The sequence below is a fragment of the Adelges cooleyi genome, unplaced genomic scaffold, assembly GCF_023614345.1.
Source record: "Adelges cooleyi isolate 19-005CV unplaced genomic scaffold, UGA_ACOO_1.1 ACOO_flye_CR_arks_rails_tigmint_CR_PRNA_108, whole genome shotgun sequence".
In the NCBI taxonomy this organism is placed as follows: Eukaryota; Metazoa; Arthropoda; class Insecta; order Hemiptera; family Adelgidae; genus Adelges; species Adelges cooleyi.
The window spans coordinates 17,811,967-17,829,823 of NW_026095761.1; the positions used below are offsets into that span (position 1 = coordinate 17,811,967).

Genomic DNA, 17,857 nt, shown 5'->3' on the forward strand with positions numbered 1-17,857 from the left:
CATGAAAAAGAAAAGACAAATGTTATTGATAATGTTGGCTTTTCCATGAACCATAACCGGTCGACTTACTGATAACGTTTTGACTTGTATTTTAAAATAATTGATAACAAATAGTTGAAACTTCAAATTACTTTAAAATATGTGCACTGTAAAATAATAATTATTTTCAAGTTTGTTATTAATTTTATATCATTAATAGTACAGTACAAAAATTTGTTATTATTGAAATAAGTCTGTATATAATTAAAAAAATAATAATAACCATTGAGTAAACAATGTCAAAAACGTTTGAATGGAACTGGTAGGTATTTGTTTATTTTTAATTACAAAAAATATATTTGTTATGCAATCGTTTATTTTTCAGTTAATTATGTAAAGATTGTTTGATGTTCACGAATATCTGTGTTCCAACATCATTATACTTTTCAAATTACACATACTCGTAAAATGTTTTTTCACTAAACTGACAAATTATTCATAATATGTTTGTTTTGTTGTTATTAGAATTACAAAATTGATTGTAATACAAGTCAGTATTGGCAATAACCTGGGTTTTTTTTTAGCTCAATCCAACATACCCAAGTTATTATGAGTATGCAAAAACCTAATTAAAACCCCTATTTTGGATAAATACTACACATTTCCTGGTTTTTTGCCGATTCTACTCACAAGTTGCATTATTAGAGAATTAATTTCATACTAGCTTCTATAGAAGACTCTTTAATTGTTACATTTCGTTTGTCATAGAAAAAAATGATTCTGATTACAGGTGTAGCAAGCCGATTATCAATTACGAAAAGCGTAAGAAAAAATGTATACTAGAAAAATGTAGTATTGACCATCCATTGAAATCTTTAACTCCACCGGTGGTATGTAAAATACATATTTAAATAATATATTTGAACAATTATCAGGGTTGGCCTGGCTAGGGCCGCAAATGCGGCTGGAGCCCCAGGCCAACCCTGATAATTATTATTTTAAGAAACAAAGCAAGTCATTATATAATACTTTTGGGTCAGTGTTAAAAAAAACACTGATGCTAATCTATGTAATGGAAAGTATTAAACATCAATCAAAGTCTACACAATAAAATCAATAACAAGTTCATAATCGTATTACTAGTTTTTTGCTATTTCTCAATAACAATAAAAAGTCCAATGTCTATGGTTTTTACACAACCCAATTATCCTCAGTTTCAAATGTTTGTATTTATATTATAGGTCAAAGGTAAAGACGAGTCTTTTAGCGATCCACTCGATTCTGCAATTACTTATGGGGACGATCCACTCAGTCGACCCACTCAACTGACACCGGTCGATTTCGAAGAGTCCAACTTCAGTTTATCTGATAACTTGCAATCGTGGTCTCAATGCAAACAAAATATTTTAAACAACTACACGACGTCTGAAAAGTTATCGTTTAAGTCTTGTAAGCAAACACAAAAACTTATAGAAACATTATTAACAAGAGTTAATTTGTTACATAAATATTTTGTTTGCATCACTTTAATAATTCAATGTTGTGTATAACTTTAGATTCAAAAACCATACAGAGCGCTACTATACGATCGAGGCTTGAAGAACTAGAAGAGTTTGAGGATCAGCTGGATTATTCGGAAAAAGAATTATGTGATCTAACACAACAAGAGTTCGTAACACATATGGACAGTTTAAGTAGAGAAATTGTGGACGCATGGAATAACGAGCAACGAGTGAAAGCTTTGAAAATAATCATTCAGGTCTGAGTAAATAATTGCAATATAACTTGCCTACGACAATATTTAAAGCCTACTTCTTTCTTTTTTATTTCAGTGTACTAAAATATTAAGTTACACGTCTCCGTTGCAGTTTTATCCAAGTAAATTTGTATTAGTGACCGATTTGTTGGATTTGTTTGGCAATCTAGTTTACGATAGACTGAAATCTAAATCTGAAGTCGTTGAGTACGTAGTCATTAGTAAAAAAAAAAACAAATTAGTTTTTTGACTGATTCTAACATCGTTTTAGTGGTCAAGTGATAAGACTTCCAATTAACTTTACTCCAAACATGATACCCATAGCTGCCCAAGAAACTTGTCGCAATTGGTTTTATAAAATCGCATCTATTCGTGAGCTCATACCTCGGTTGTATATTGAAGCCGCAATTTTACGTAGCTACCAGTTCATCAAAACCGAGTGGGTTCAATTGTAAACATTAAGTCCGGTCATAAAATGTATAATTGTTTATTTTTTTTTTTGCAAAAGTCAACAAAGCGCAGCTATAATGAGATTGATCAAGATGGTACGAGGTATAGGCAATCCGTTAGTGGCATGGTATGCACGTTGTTATTTGTGTAGAGTCGGCGCCACAATAAAAGTCAATGTCAATTACTTCGAAGAAAGTTTCAAGGATATTTTGTTGACTTATAAACAGGTAACAGGTTCAGCAACTAGTAAATAATTGTAGTTACGGGCAACTCTAAACGAGTGTGGTGGTCTTTAGTTGAGTAGCAAATATGTGTCCAAAGAAGTACAAATTCGAAGTATGTCCATGGAAAAATACCTTCAGTTGTTGTGTCCAGCTTTGGAATGGATAGTCCGAGGATTGTGTTCGTCCCTCGATACGCCTAAACTCGATGAGATTTTAAAGTGGTGCACGCTGCAGAAACTCAAGTAAGACATTAATACGCTAATTTTTAGTGTATATAAAAATGTATGCCGTTTATGATTTTAGTGGTCTTCTTCTCAACACCATAGTGAATACATTCCCTGGATACTATATCGCTCAAAAAGCCGAATACTTGGTGATTATAGTGTCCAATTGGCAATATGATGGTAAAAAAAAAACAACATAAATACAATAGTTAATCATATTTTTAATTTAACACAAGTCTAAGTTTTTGTTTTACATTTTTTTTTTTTTTGTGTGTTCAGTGTTTCCGCAGACGGTGGTCATTCAAAACCTGGGTACGAGTTTGAGAGGGCACGTCGTGCCTAATGCTCCAAACGTGCTCCGAGAAGCTTGGAAACTAGTCACCAAAGTTAAAGACGCCGAAAGTTACATGGGATGCGCCGAAGCGTGGATATATTTTATTGTAAAACATTTCAAGGTATGGTTATTTTGAGAACCATAAAAATATAGCTATGTTTGTCTTCACACTCGTGTTGTACTTGTTTAGAACAAAGAAATAAATCTATTTATGAGCGACATAACAAGACACCTTAGCAACCGAGTGGGTATCGAACGATTTCACACACAACTTCACAATATTTTACAGCACTTGCTCAATTACGTTGAAGACTTTGAAAACGTGTTCCTCATGGTAAATGGTTTATTGATTTATTATCATTTTTTAAACAGTCGTAGCTGTGAGTTGACCGATATTTCTTGCAGAATCATCTTCTACCCTACTTGGATATGTTCGGGTCGGACATAAATAAATCTGCTTGCTGCAAAACGGTATTGGAAGCTTATCGAACACGAGGAGAACACGTCCAGTCCCACGATCCTGTCAACAACGATTGTCTGATGTACATGTGCAAAATATTGCACGATTCTATCGAGTATGTTTACTTCATTGTAAAAGTAATTTTCTAACATGTCAATAAATCATATGGAATTTATGTTTAGCTCGTTAACAGTAGAAGATGAAGTTCGTCAAATCAGTCGCCTCATCACGTGTTTTATTTTTCGTGTCAATTACGGCAACGATTTAGAAAAGCATTTAAATTTTTATATGGAAGCCAGAGGAGCGTTCATCAGGCTAGATTACGTTCAGGCTGCGCTCGTACAGGTAATTTACATACAGATTCATCTTTTATAAAACTTAACTAATCGATATTGTTTGGCTACTCAAGTGCGTAAACAAGTTAATGGTGAAATCCGTGTCGGCTTCGAGAGTACTAGTGAAAAATTCATTTGCTCGGGCTTGCTCGGCATATTGTTATATCACAATACCGTCGATTACATCGCCACTCGTCAAACTGCAACTATATTTGGTCACCGGTCAAACTTCATTGCTAAACGGTTGCTTAGGACAAGGTAGTTAACCGTGCAATTATCAGCTGGTTAATCATATAATTTGAGTTTTAAAAACTCTTTAAAGCCTATGTTTTTGGGTAAATACCATACATTTATGGACTCAAACCAAAAATAAACTGATGGGGTTTTTTTTTTGCTTACTGTTAGTTATTATTTAAATTTTTTAAAACTTAAAATAAAAAACAAATTGTTGTAGCTGACGCTTGTTTCAAAGCTGCATCGATGACTATACGAGATTTTCCTACTTCCTTAGAAATCGACGGACATGCAATTCAAACCGAACCGATATTGATTGCATACATTAGAGAGATGTTGTCAATATTGCTTGTAGTGCCGGTAAAACATTGTTGCAAACTTTATATTTTATATCGAAATTTACAGATTATATATTTTCTTTTTTTGTATATACAACCATACACTAGGACTGTCCTGATCAAGAAGTTTTACACCAGGTAAGAGTACTGATCAATTCAATCAGACAATACTCATGGACAGACCCTATGCAACCGTACTCTTTATACTTGTACGTACTCGATATGTTGTCTACCGCGACATTGGACACTTATCCTTACAGAATACCAGATGGTCAGTATGATATTGGATATTTAAAACTATATTCCTCATCATGTAACTTAATATTCTGATAATTCCAGTTGATTCCAATGACGTTTTATATGGAAGAGAACCTCAGTTTGTAGCCGATGTAGATTCCATGTGTACTGTGTTAGTCGACAGCATACTCGAACAGTTAAAAGAATTAGCAGACAAAACTAATGATCAAGTATACAATCTTCAAATCAATTTTATAAATTAAGATTTTCACAAAAGTATTATATTTTTCAGTCAAAATTAGCGTTCAATCTGTTTATGCATATCGTTGTCAGAGCGGATTTAAATGATGTACAAATGACTACATTAGCCATTAACCTTTGGAAACTTTCAAAAAAGCATAAAACAATGGACGCTAAAACTCAAGTTAATACAATATTATAATAAAACATTGAAATTCTATAAAAAAAAAAAAAAAGTAATATGTACGTATACTAATTACAATTTTACTCTCACAGGAAAGACTGATTACATACTTGTGCGATTTTTGTGAGAACGAAGATGATGAAATATATCAAAAGCTCGCCCAAAAATTATCGGGGAAGCCAATAGGATCGTCGCAATAATATACATGCAATTATTTTTACACATAAATATTCTAATGTTATTGTTATTCATTTATACTTAAATTTTTTAAAATTTTTATTATTATATATTATGTTTATGAAAATAATATACAAAGTCTAATAATTATTACATTACATCACAGTAGTCATCTAATCTAAAAATAGTCGACATTCAATTAAAAGGCACTAAGTAGCACATCGAAAAACAATTTAGAATTTAAAACTACTAAAATGTAACTCGGTGCATTTTAATTGAACCGCCCGTATTAAGTTTAAATAATAAAATATAATAATATCTTAAAAATACTTCACTATGTCAAACTAATGGGAACAATAGAGTAAATAATAAGGAGAGGTTAGTTTAAAGATCTAACAAATATCAGTCTTATCAGCACATTGAGACGTTTTAGTCTTAGTAGATGTTAAGCTCGTAGTTATTTTTTTTTACATATATCTTTATTAAATTAACAAAATTATTATCTAAACTCCACGTGAATAGACCGCCCAAATGTTGCAGCTTCGTGCACTTGTCGATAAATTTGAATATTGCCTTATGAGTAGTCTGCAGTAAATTAAAAAAAAAAAATTAAAATCTAAACAACATTTTTTTATGTAAACAACGAGTAAAACTTACGACATTAGAATTTCTGTCGTTAAAATGTATTTCGAAACGTTTCAGATTGTTACACATGACTTCGGGTGGCTTTTCGAAGACTTGTGTGTTCCAAAACATCACTCTAGAGTCGCTAAACAACTGTAACCCAAAATGTTTTTACGTATTATTTTTAGGAATAAACAAACTATTTTCTACACGGTCAAGTTTTACCTTAACTTCTTCCAATTGTGGACAATTTTCAAAAAACCAATTCAACGTTTCGAAAGTCGGCATGTGTAACTCAAACGATTTAAGCTTCATAAATTGTCCGATGGGCGTTTCGAAAATATGTAAGAATCCTTTCAAGAATAATAAATTAGGACAACTACTCAATAGTTTACCTACGTCGATGTCAGCTTCCTAAAACATGACATAGAAGTGATTTATGTTTTTTGTTTTTTTTTTAACCATTATTTTTCTTGATTACCTGATCGAGAATCACGAGTTCGGATAGATTATGACCGTAATTGTAAACAAAATTGATAAAATGAAAATTCATCATGTAATCGAGATCGATAGTAAGAGTTTGGACACGATCCCAGAACATTGATCCTTGTTCGGGATCGTCGAAATCTTGAGGCGCACAAACACACGACAACCTCGTATACAGCTTCTTTAGATGGGGCAGACATTCTTTTAACGCCGTTATTTTCTTGCTGGTCAATTGCATGTCGTACAGCTCGTTCAATTGAAACTCGCGGGGCTTAGGCGAATTCTCCCATACGGTCACTAGAGCGTCGCCGATATTCCTAAAAAGCAACACGGTTAATCTCTATTGAACTTTGGAATTTGCGACAAATCTCTTACCTAAAATAAAGGAAACCGCCTAAAGCTTTTAGGCTTTTTACGCACGCTAGAATCATTAACAAACTAGCGTCTTCGGTGTTGGTGTCTTGAATACGTAATTCTTCTAAAGTAAAACAACATCTGTTCAGTAATTTTTTATTGTCGTACATCTGGCTTAGATGTTGACAGAGTTTGTCGTTAGGTACATTGATCGTTTCCACGTAGACATCACTCTGAAAGGAAAATAATATTATTTAGTTATTGATTTATTCATCAAATATAAAATATTTGGACGGCAGTACTTTGAATAGTAAATTTTTAATTCCTATTTCGTCGACATTCCACGATCCGGACACGTCCAAGTGCTTAAGGCACATGGCGTTCTCGCCTATTGTACTTAGGATAGCATTATCACAAACAGCGGCGAGTTTAAGATAAACTAATTTCGAAGCGAGGCCGTCGTGCAACGAGTTTTGAAGAATAAACATCGACCTATACACTGCCGAGGTGCAGTCGTTTTTATTAGACATCTGAAAATAAAAAATTAACATTGTCAACCGTTTTGGCATCAAGATTCCTAACAGGAATCCGAGTCCTTGGTTGTCCAGGGTCGCAAACCACCCAGATTGACGTTAGGAAAATATGCATCCAGTAAACGAGACACAGCATAAAAATACAATTTTTTGCTAGCATTTACCTGGAAAGTCAGAGATAATTCCTTAAGATGTGTATTGCAACTGTTGAGAACAGTGACAAATTCATTGAGTTCTGTTTCCATACTGCCACAAAATGATAGTGCTGGTAATCGTGTTACCCCGACGTCCAACATCACATTCAATAAGGTCAGCCAACGGTTGAGTCTGGCAGTTGTTATTTTTAAAATGGGATTTCTATCAAACACACCGATGAGTTCGTTCCAAATATGACAATCTACGTCACCTTTATCACTATATGCACACAAGAAATGTTTTTAATCATTACAACATTTTTTACCAAGACAAATCACTTACAGTTTCTCCTTGGTACGGCTTAAGATATTTGTCCTGGCCCAGGCGTGTGCGTTTTTAATGAAATATTCACGTGAGCCGTTTGGATCTTGTCTCATTTCGGGTGCTACTTCCAACACATACTCGCATACTTGTTCTAACGCCAAAGACTGTAAACAACTTATAGAGTTCAACGATGGCATAATAACGTCTTGAACCTAAAACGACCATTGTCAATAAAAAAAATTATGCAATGGTAATATTTAGGGGAAAATGTTTTTTACCTTTCACTTTACAGTCTACTTATTTTACTTCCTTTTCAAAATATTATTCAGCGGTGTATGGACGACGTAATTGTCATAGAGATCAACTGCGATACACCGACGTCTATCTGGTGGTTATCGCTTTACCTGCGAAAAAAATTAACGTAAATGTTTTGTAGTTACACATAAAGGAACGTTTGGAATTACATTGCCCGGATTTATTTAAGAGCAAATAAAATGTATTCACCAATTATGTACCAGCTTATAACAATATTACACTAAAAGGCATAAGGGCGATATTTAACAATTACACACGTCACTTAATTTAATGATATACTCACGAAAATAAATAAAACGAATGTGGCACACTTTGGATTGGATCGACAAACAGCAGATGGGCGTTGGAAAGTCCAAATTATATAAACGGGGGAATAATTACAAATTGCAATTAATAGTGTAAACTGTGTATCAATACAGTTTTAGGGTTTCAAGTTGCAAGTTGCAAATCACAATCGACGAGAATATCACCAAGCTTTCGGTCGGTTTTTTATTATTTTTTATTACCAATGTTATTGTTGCACTTGAAGAGTTCGGATAACCTGTTCACGTTTTTCGTATCCTATTACCGCCGGATAGAAAAAAAATTCCCACAAAATCCCTTTGGCCAAACGACAAAATCAAAACGGACCGTTGGAAAATCGCGGTCGGCTGTCGAGTCGTCGGACCGACAACTAATTAATAACTGAACAACGTCGATCGGTCGGTTTTTCACGGATTTATACTTAAAAAATTAGCTACTTTTGAGACTCCGAGCCTAAGAAGTGACAAAATCTGCCTCCACCATTCGTCTACACCAGCACGGCGGCGCACCTGCATAATAGTTTTGTGATAAGCGTTATCAGTTATCAATTATCATTAGGTTTTCCGCCACGGATTTGTCAAGTCTGTAATATTATTATGTTTTGTCGAATATTGTCTTATTATTTTTGTCAATGTCTAGTTTTTTAAACTATGGCATTATAATAATTTATAATAAATCGTAATGGTGATATTTTATTGTCCGACCAATTAACGTAAACGACCAAAACCTCGCTGCAGCACGGACGTTGGCCTGGCCGGGTTAATGAATTATACTTATTTAGTATGTACAAGTCTGGCGGTTTGATGACCGACATTTGATCTTGTAAATTGTTTTTAAGAAATGTAAAATAGGCCGTGTCGTCGCCATCGCTTGAGAATGCGGTGACATTGAACTAAAAAGAACATATTTAATATTGTACACCGACTTAATGGAACGAAGGTCTCGATGAAAAAATTACCGACGACGACGACGACCATTTTTTTATATTATTTTATATTTTGCCAGTGCTAAATATGATCGTTTACAAAATAGTTATGTTGTCTTCAGACTCGAAGAAACCTCTGTACAAATTAAAACTAATTCCTTCTGATCTCGTCGAATATAAAATATCAAATATTATAAATACAAAAAAAAAACGTAATTCTGACTTTTCCCTTTCGTTATAAATTATTGTTATTTTTTTTTTTTGCCTTGCTGTATTCAAATGAAAGCTAAAAGCCAGTACAGCGATTGAATGATTTTCTAATAAACGCTTCGACGCTAATGTGTTGATGGTAGAAATACAAATATCTATTAAAGCATTGTATGTATATTGGTTTGCATGGTAAACCGCTTCCTCGCAGTGCAAACCGGGCAACGTCTAAAGGCTAAAGGTTTACCACCCTCGACCATCCGTACTGTTCACACGAATCTCTCTCAATGACTATTGTGTGCCTAACTTTTGATAACATTTTTTCGATACCTCCCAAACAGCACAAATGTAAAAAATATAGTAAAATATATGCTAAATTATTATTCACTTTTTGCCATGAATTTCACATATTTTTTTTAAATTGGATTTTTATAATTTTGCGTTCGGTATGTTATATAGATTTAATTATTTCACAGATAACATAGCCGTTATATTTTATGGCCCCTTCAGTCAACAATCTTATAATTATCACCTGGATCCAAACGAGTTTCAACTGTCAACACCGAAAGTCGTTAAGAATAAACATTCTACATTATTATTTAAGTTCATATATATACATAAAGGTAATAATGCAATGCTATCACCAAAAGCTATAGTTCGTACAAAATATAGTAGATATAACTAATGCCATTATAATGGTCCCAAAAGTATAAATTATGGCGAAACTAACATAAACAAAAATGTAAATTTTTTAGTAAAACAAATTTCAATTAATTTTTTTTTTATCCATTTTTACTTATCTAGATAATAGTTAAGACGTATTTAGGTCGTTTTTGCAGACGTTTGAACATAGTAATTGTTATTATTTCATAGTTGGAATGCTCGGATATAAAAGATAAGATTATTTCAGGTCTAGGGACTTGACATTTATCATAATCACCTACAAAATATCTCTACCAGATATCAGATATGTTATCGAAGCCAAAATAATAATTAATGAACGACATTATTTTTTTACGTCCAATAACGTTAACTTTTTGACAGATAAGAATAATAATAAATTACAAAAGGAATGCGTACCTATTATTAGCTATAACGTACAAATTATTTCTATGTATACAATTTTTATCAACTTGATAATATCCATAAAAGCTTTTAACACATTCAAAAACAATTTTTGTTCACAAAATGATTAATTTTTTAAATATAATAAACGTTTGATTATTAATTATTATTATTAGTATGTAACCATATCTTTTACACAATTATTTGTACATTTTTTTTTTTATAGATTTAATCCTTTGAGTTTGTTTAAAGTTTACTTTATTCCTCAACAATTCGAGTTCATTCATTTCACTTGCTACAAGTAACAAAAATAATATTTTTCTGAATACAGCAGATAGTGCTACCTTGTACCACATCAAACAAGGTACACATCATACAATTTAAATGAATTAAATTATATTTAATGGGTTGAATATCGTCTATCGATAAAGATTAGTACAAAAATGTAATAATGAAAAACACTTAATACCTGTAAGGGTTAATTTGCATGTTTTATATTTAAATAATATGATTATAATAATAGAAATACATATTAAGTACAACTACCAACAATGATTGTTAAATTTTGGTGTAAACTATTTGTTCAGTCATTATTTTTTTATTTTTTTTATTAGCCCATTTGAACTTTAAACCTTGACCCCTAAACCTTACATTTAAAAAAATATTCAATTCAATTCGCATGATATAATTAATCAAAAGTTAATAATACACTCAAGTGGGGTCATAAATCAGTTTTAACTATAGTTTAAATTTAATTGGCAGATGTGAATTAAGATTTGTTTTATAATAAGTTTTTAATGTTTATAATCTAAAGATGTTCAAATGTGTTTTTTACATACATACCAACAGTGGTGGCGCCAAATTGGACAGTATATCGAACACAATAACTTCTAAGGACGTTACCATTGAACGTAAAGTCGTTCAGCAAACAAATCTTTTTCATGTGATGAAATTCTGATATTTATTTTGTTAAAATAAAAGCGTTTGTTTGATGTACAAATTAAAAAAAAAAAGCATACTATAAAATGTTTTCAATTACCTACTAGAATTAAATAGAACAAAAACTATTTACATAATATATACATATATATATATATACCATGTACATAAATTATATAACTTGGTATAATGACTTATGAGTTATGGCTGCTTACTAGCAGCGATTGCATAATGCAAGGTCGCCGCAATAAATATTTGATAATAAATGACAATTAAAAATAATAGAAAAACAATACCGTTTATATAATCATAATTAGTAATAATAATTGTAGGTAGCCAATTATTTATTTAATTTTTTTTTTAATGTGAAAAACAAGACGCTTTAAATTAAACGTTCGAAAAGAGAAAACATAATAGGGAAAGCACAAACTTGTGTTTTTTTTTTAAGATAGGAATTAGATTTCTTTCAAAAATAACAAAACGACAAGGGATATAATAAAATTAAAAACATATATTACTTTTAAGTATAAAAATACAACTCTCAAAATGTATGGTTTTAAAATATAAATAGTGTAATAATTTACATACAGTTGCCATAGGCACAATTTGAGCAGATTATAATATTTTGTCATGATGCACGTAAAACTAATAATGACATATAAATATACACATGTTACAAAAGATATACAACTTATCATTTAGATTGTCACTATATTAATGGAATACTCAAAACTGCTTATACAATAATTATTAAATCAATTTCTTATAATCGTACACACGGTATACAATTTTAAATCTCGGTTAAAAAAAAATATACATACAAATTTTGCGAACACATAATTATAGTGTAAATAAAAAAAATCGGAGGCGGAAGAAAATCATTATCAATAGTGGTTTTATAGCATTTTCTATTTTTTTTCTGATATTAATACTAATATTGACTTAATAATACAGTACACAAAATCAGCAATGTTATAAAAAATAATATGATTATGTTTTATATACTTATTATTGCTTGTAGGTAATTTGTTTTGTTCATTATTTTATGAAATCAAGGACGTTTGCTTAATACTGTTTGTATTTAATACACTAATATAGTGAAAAACCTGATATTTGTACATAGAATCCGTTAATTAAAACAATTCATAATATTATAAACACTTAAAAATACAATCATATATCAATAAATGAAATGAATAAAATTCACAATTAAACATAATTAAGTTCAATCAAGTTTAAATTAAAAATAATATAACTATAGGACACAAGCTAAAAAAACTTAAAATTACTACAGAAACAGAGGTGGCAATTTAGAGCCACGTTTTTTTTTGTAAACAATAGATGTATACAAACTACAAATGAATATTGATTTTATTTTCCACGTTCACCGCTGTCCAATGCCATGAATACATATTTGTAAAATAATGTCGAAACGACTGTACCAGAAAATGGACCGGCCCAATAGATCTAATTCGGAAAAATGTGTTATTACATTGAATGAAAATGGTTATAAATGTAGTTTTTTGTTATAGTAACACACTTACCCAGTGCATATTCCAAGCGTTATTGTAAATGGCCGGCGCTAAAGTCCTTGCGGGGTTTAAGCTGTTCCCAGTAAAAGGACCCTGTAAAATATTTATACATTAATTTTAAACTTAATTTTGGTTTCAAATACAATAATATACGTAGTATATACTCACAACAACCATAGATGTCAGAAGAATGACTGCCAAGAACTTGAGTGGTGCACAATCTCCGCTTCCGCTACGAGGATCCCATACGGCACACACGACCATCATAAGACAACCGGTTGCGATGGCTTCGATTAAAAGCGCTTGCGAAGCCGACAAACTTTCAATCGGACTTGTTACACAAATATTAGCATTAAGTTGAGCATCTAACATGTTATAAGGCGTTATCACCTAAAAACAAAACAATTTTTAAATATTCATCCATTTTTTATATTTTTTTATTGATTAATTCATTTTGAATCTTAACTACTTACTACTAAGAGGCCGTATCCAATCAACGCGCCGAGGAATTCAGCAATGACGTAAACAATTGCCGAAATCAAAGGTATTTTTCCCAATAATAAAGCGCACAGCGTAACGCACGGATTCAAATGACAGTTACTAATGTGCCCAATGATCTATTTAACAAAACATCATGAATACATTAACTGTCGTTATTGGTTAGCATGTTAAAAAAAAAATTCAGTATTTCAATGTACTCACGACAATTGTTATTGCTACGGAGCAAGCGAAGGAAATCGCACCGCTGTACGGCCCGAGACTACCTCCGGGAATGGTCGGAATTAATCCCATACAACCGAAAAACATCAAGATTGCCGTTCCGATCAGTTCGGCCAAGAAAATCAATAACAGTTTCTGCCATGGAGGTTGTGTAAAGAGTGGTCCACGTTCACTGGCATCTGTAACAAATACAAAAATAGGTCAGTTATCTTTATGTTGCTAGCACGATACTCATATATTAACGTTAAGAGCATAACTGCTATACAGAGTAAGCCAGTACCTATTTCTAGTAAAAGTTCTGTATCATCAGAATCGACAGTATAATCCATTCAAAAGGGCGATCTAATACAGGCACTCTCTTAATATTGATTTAAAACAAACAAATTTAATAATTATACCACAAATCGTCGTCTGGCGATACAAACGACGTATAACAGACAACTAAGAAATTACAAATCGGCAAATAATCGGTACTAAACACTTAGTAAGCAACAAGTGAATTTAAAAACATTTCGTAGTTTACAGAATTCATGTTCATTGTTGGTATGTACTATGTTTTCATTATTTACCATTATCAATTTTATTATTCTTCCCAGCGTTATCGCATATTTCTTATCACAGAAAGTGAATCTTCTTTTATTTTATGATAAGAAAATCTACTTTGATGATAAAAATTATTATGATGTTACTAAGCATCGACTTGGTGACTTAATTTACAATATATAATAATATGATGTAAATATAGAATATTATAATATACAGACAAATATTTATACACTATGACCAAATTAATAAAATGATAACAACACACGTTGGAACTACAAGTACAACTTATCGTCAAAACAAACTCGAGATTTGGACATTTATTGATCAATTACAGGTATAAGATTATTATTATTATAGACTGAATGAATGAGGATTTCACTCGAATGAGGTACCTATTATTGTCGTTAGTCAAGCGTGGATCGCAATTTCAGTTGTCCAAAATAAGCTTACACATGTTTATTAAAAATTAAATAAATGTACTTGTAATTTTTAACGATGAATATTGTTTTTATAAGCAAACGCCGTCGCATTACCTCGATCGAATTCAAGTATACCGAAAACATCTTCCATCTGAACTATTTCTACATAAGCAGAGTTTGACATCATAGTTTATGTGAAATTATGCGCGCAAGTTCACTTTTAACCGTCTGAGAAATACAATTTCGGTTGTTTAAAAGACCTCCTCCCCGGCCAATAAAATAAAATACACATATTTTTTAATATGTGTATAAAAACAAATATAAATGATCCATTAACACATGTGCGCGTTCGATGCTCATTAAATACAGATGTTCGTGTAGACAAACTCGAGAAAAATAATACTAGACTATTTTTAAATATGTACATATAACATATTGTGTATTATGTTTTGTAAAATCAATAATGCTTTCAGCGAATATGTGAAAATTCTAAACAAATGTTCAATGTTCCAAATTTTACAATATCTAAACAAATGTTTTTTATAATTATCGTTGTTTTTAAATAAAATACAAAAAGTTGGCTCGTTAATTTTTTTTTTAAATAAAATTTAAAAAAAATGTTTGTGTCGTAAGTGTCAAAATAGCTAATGGTACGTCTAACAAAAATGCTGAAAAAAATTAGTGAATATTTTTGTAATTTTAAGCAAATCTGCACGATAAATAAACAACGATATTATCTCTTTGGTTTTTATTGTCACTCGATTTTCCGTCAGTAAAAAAATTTTCAAAATCCAACAATTATTTTGAGGGGTACAATTGTTTGTTTTTAGCAATATCCGAAACGCAAAAGTTGAATTGTGTACATTTTGTAGTGGAATATCTCATACGCATAAAATACCATAGCAACAGACTTATGACAAAACACCGTTTTTATAAACCTGACCTTGTCTACACTTATTCCAGGAGTACATTAACCAGATAAAAACTCATCGTTTTGGCTAAACACCAAACATTTTCGGGGCTTAATCAAGAAAAAACCCACTGGGGTACCTTGTGCATAATATTATACCTTTAGAGTGTTGCAACTGATTACTGTAGACCAGACGGTTGTAGTGCACCGGAGACAAGTCAGACAACTGATCTGAAGATTTCCGTAAACTTTGCATGTTATCGCGCGGAGAGAAAGTACTTTAATGTTCGACAAAAAAACGCGTTTTGGTGGTAGAAACGGACTAACGGTACTAACATCTGATGGCGTTTTTAAATTTTTTTTTGCAAAACAACAATTTTTTTTTATCGACGGGTAAACACTTAGGCAGATCCACCGTAGTACGTGCTTCGAATGGGATTAAAAGAATAAATAGACACGAAATGATAAGGCCATCGAAATATACGAAAGGAAATACTCAAAAAAAAAAATAACAAATTTCACCTAATCTCTGGTGTCCCGAGTGTTTGGTAAAAACCAAGGCAAACGTTGCCAAAACAAAATAATATGTACAGGGTAACGCTGCTTGTTCGTACGACCTATAAGAATTACTCTGTACAAAAAAAAATCAGTTTGGAGTGTCTTGTGTAAACAACTTATGTATCAATAAACAACAACACCAAGAGGATAATATTGCAACTGACATACGCGTATAATTCTACTGCTTATTAAATACAACGGAAGTATTTCAATAAAACAATCGATGAGTTTTTATGTGTCACGTTGCCACTTTCCCACGCTATATTAATCTATAAATAACACCTATATTTCTATTTTTAGAATTATTATCTCATTAAACAAACATCTATGATTTACATAATTATATATTATAACAAGAACTGTTGACAATAATCCAGTTCTAAGTCCGACCCATTTTAGTTACATTAGATAGGTATGCGTCAACACAAATATTGACTGGAATGAAAAAAAAAACGCCAAACAAAACCAAGTCGTTAGTTTAAGTTTTTGTGTAGAAAATATCATCTATCTACAACAGCGTCCTTTTCCAAAAAAAAATTAATACTCAATGAAGTACCTGTTGAAGAAGTATTCAGTCTCGTGTTTTTTACCTCGCCTACACCACTGACCACCCACAACCGCCGTCTCTTTAGGCAGGCGTCTATTTTTTAATAATTTTACTTATTAAGATTGGCTTAAAAAAAAAAACATTCTAAAATATTATCATGTAGCCTTGAAGAGCCATCGCTGCCACCATGAAATGGTTTCCTAAAGAATTCGCTAACCTGGGACAGTTACACTCTAATAATTGTAGTCAAAAATAGTTTCTCTCACTCTTACCTGCTTTATATTTTCTGTGTTTTTTCAACACGCTTAAACGATCTCGACATATTGTCTTTCAAATTTATCAAATTTGGGGCAACTCCCACAGAAAAATATAATACATAGATATGTTTAATTTGTATGCAATTAGTTTTATATTAGCTTCGATGCGGAGCGCAAAAGGCAGAAATGTCTTTTCGCTAATATTTTACAAGTTTTGTGATAAAAATAAAAAATAGCATTTCAAGCTTAAATAGTAGCTATTATACGATACAAAACAATTAACATCTAAAGACAAAACAGCTACGTCGAAACGCCAATGACTAATCGTCCTCGGTAGTATATTATTATTGTAATTAAGAAAAACTCAACAGAATCTATGGAAAATTACAGACAAGGTGATGATTTATTTCACAACAACAAAATTTATTTTTCTTAATATCTATGACGAATTGGCCATTAGCGTGACGTTTAGACTTAACTACTGTTTGATTGTAGCAAACATACAGCATTACAAATGTTCATCAATACTCGACAGAGTATTAGTCGAAACTCAAATTGTAGACAATGGGGCAAACACTAACAGAAGTTGTAGTTCGCGCAGCCACTTATAAGTGTATAGACATTGTGGACCCGAGTGGAAACAAAGTAATATTAGACTTCCAGTAACATTCATTGTTCTCAAAATTGAATATTGAAATTTGACACCGAATAAATTAACATAACTTTCAAGAGGACGTCACAACACCACCTAATTAGTAGTAGAGTATCTTTAAGCAAACCCAAATAACCTAAAGGGGCGCGTTTGTTTTTACTAGCAAACGTTTGATATTTAACCAAAACTGTGGAAAATCTATGCCCACATTTTTGCAAACTCTTCTCCTAAAACTTGGAGTGGCGCTCTCTCCTAATGCGTTTTTTTCAACGCTTGACATGTCCCCTAAAAAATATTGCATCATACTTTCCACTTAAATCTTTGTGTCATAACC

The 17,857-nt window shown here is 31.8% G+C and overlaps 3 protein-coding genes across 9 annotated transcripts in view; 1 reads left to right on the plus strand and 2 right to left on the minus strand.

Annotated features, from left to right (window-relative positions):
* The first annotated feature begins 126 nt into the window (after positions 1-126).
* On the plus strand, positions 127-5,253 carry LOC126844584 (VPS35 endosomal protein-sorting factor-like). The gene is made up of 19 exons (XM_050582877.1): positions 127-301; positions 770-869; positions 1,221-1,428; positions 1,536-1,738; positions 1,812-1,942; positions 2,007-2,174; positions 2,244-2,412; positions 2,482-2,651; positions 2,713-2,813; positions 2,913-3,088; positions 3,158-3,301; positions 3,373-3,542; positions 3,610-3,772; positions 3,837-4,020; positions 4,217-4,356; positions 4,443-4,605; positions 4,674-4,801; positions 4,864-4,995; positions 5,088-5,253. Exons 1-19 carry the CDS (start codon positions 276-278, stop codon positions 5,193-5,195), a joined length of 2,784 nt encoding a protein of 927 aa, XP_050438834.1. The 5' UTR covers positions 127-275; the 3' UTR covers positions 5,196-5,253.
* A 56-nt stretch (positions 5,254-5,309) lies between these two features.
* On the minus strand, positions 5,310-8,691 carry LOC126844590 (uncharacterized). Of its 3 annotated transcripts, none has more exons than XM_050582890.1 (10): positions 8,227-8,691; positions 7,907-8,032; positions 7,647-7,840; positions 7,334-7,583; positions 6,939-7,166; positions 6,658-6,869; positions 6,278-6,599; positions 6,022-6,210; positions 5,830-5,949; positions 5,310-5,757 (listed from the first exon to the last, which is right to left on the minus strand). In XM_050582890.1, exons 3-10 carry the CDS (start codon positions 7,823-7,825, stop codon positions 5,608-5,610), a joined length of 1,650 nt encoding a protein of 549 aa, XP_050438847.1. In that variant the 5' UTR covers positions 7,826-7,840; positions 7,907-8,032; positions 8,227-8,691; the 3' UTR covers positions 5,310-5,607. The 3 variants fall into 3 exon arrangements, with proteins under 3 accessions (XP_050438847.1, XP_050438856.1, XP_050438863.1); XM_050582899.1 differs by having other exon boundaries at positions 8,133-8,691; XM_050582906.1 differs by lacking the exon at positions 8,227-8,691 and adding an exon at positions 8,093-8,175.
* A 3,182-nt stretch (positions 8,692-11,873) lies between these two features.
* Positions 11,874-17,857, minus strand: part of LOC126841336 (aquaporin-like) — a 33,814-nt gene continuing 27,830 nt past the window's right edge. For 4 of the 5 annotated variants that reach the window (XM_050577752.1, XM_050577767.1, XM_050577777.1 and 1 more), the window contains 5 exons: positions 13,617-13,813; positions 13,388-13,531; positions 13,083-13,304; positions 12,927-13,007; positions 11,874-12,849 (listed from right to left, as the gene is read on the minus strand). In XM_050577752.1, coding sequence (XP_050433709.1) covers positions 12,754-12,849; positions 12,927-13,007; positions 13,083-13,304; positions 13,388-13,531; positions 13,617-13,813 — 740 coding nt within the window. In that variant the 3' untranslated portion in view covers positions 11,874-12,753. Of the gene's footprint in view, positions 12,850-12,926; positions 13,008-13,082; positions 13,305-13,387; positions 13,532-13,616; positions 13,814-14,713; positions 14,825-17,857 lie in introns of those variants that run through there. The other variant, XM_050577787.1, reaches the window with a different exon arrangement.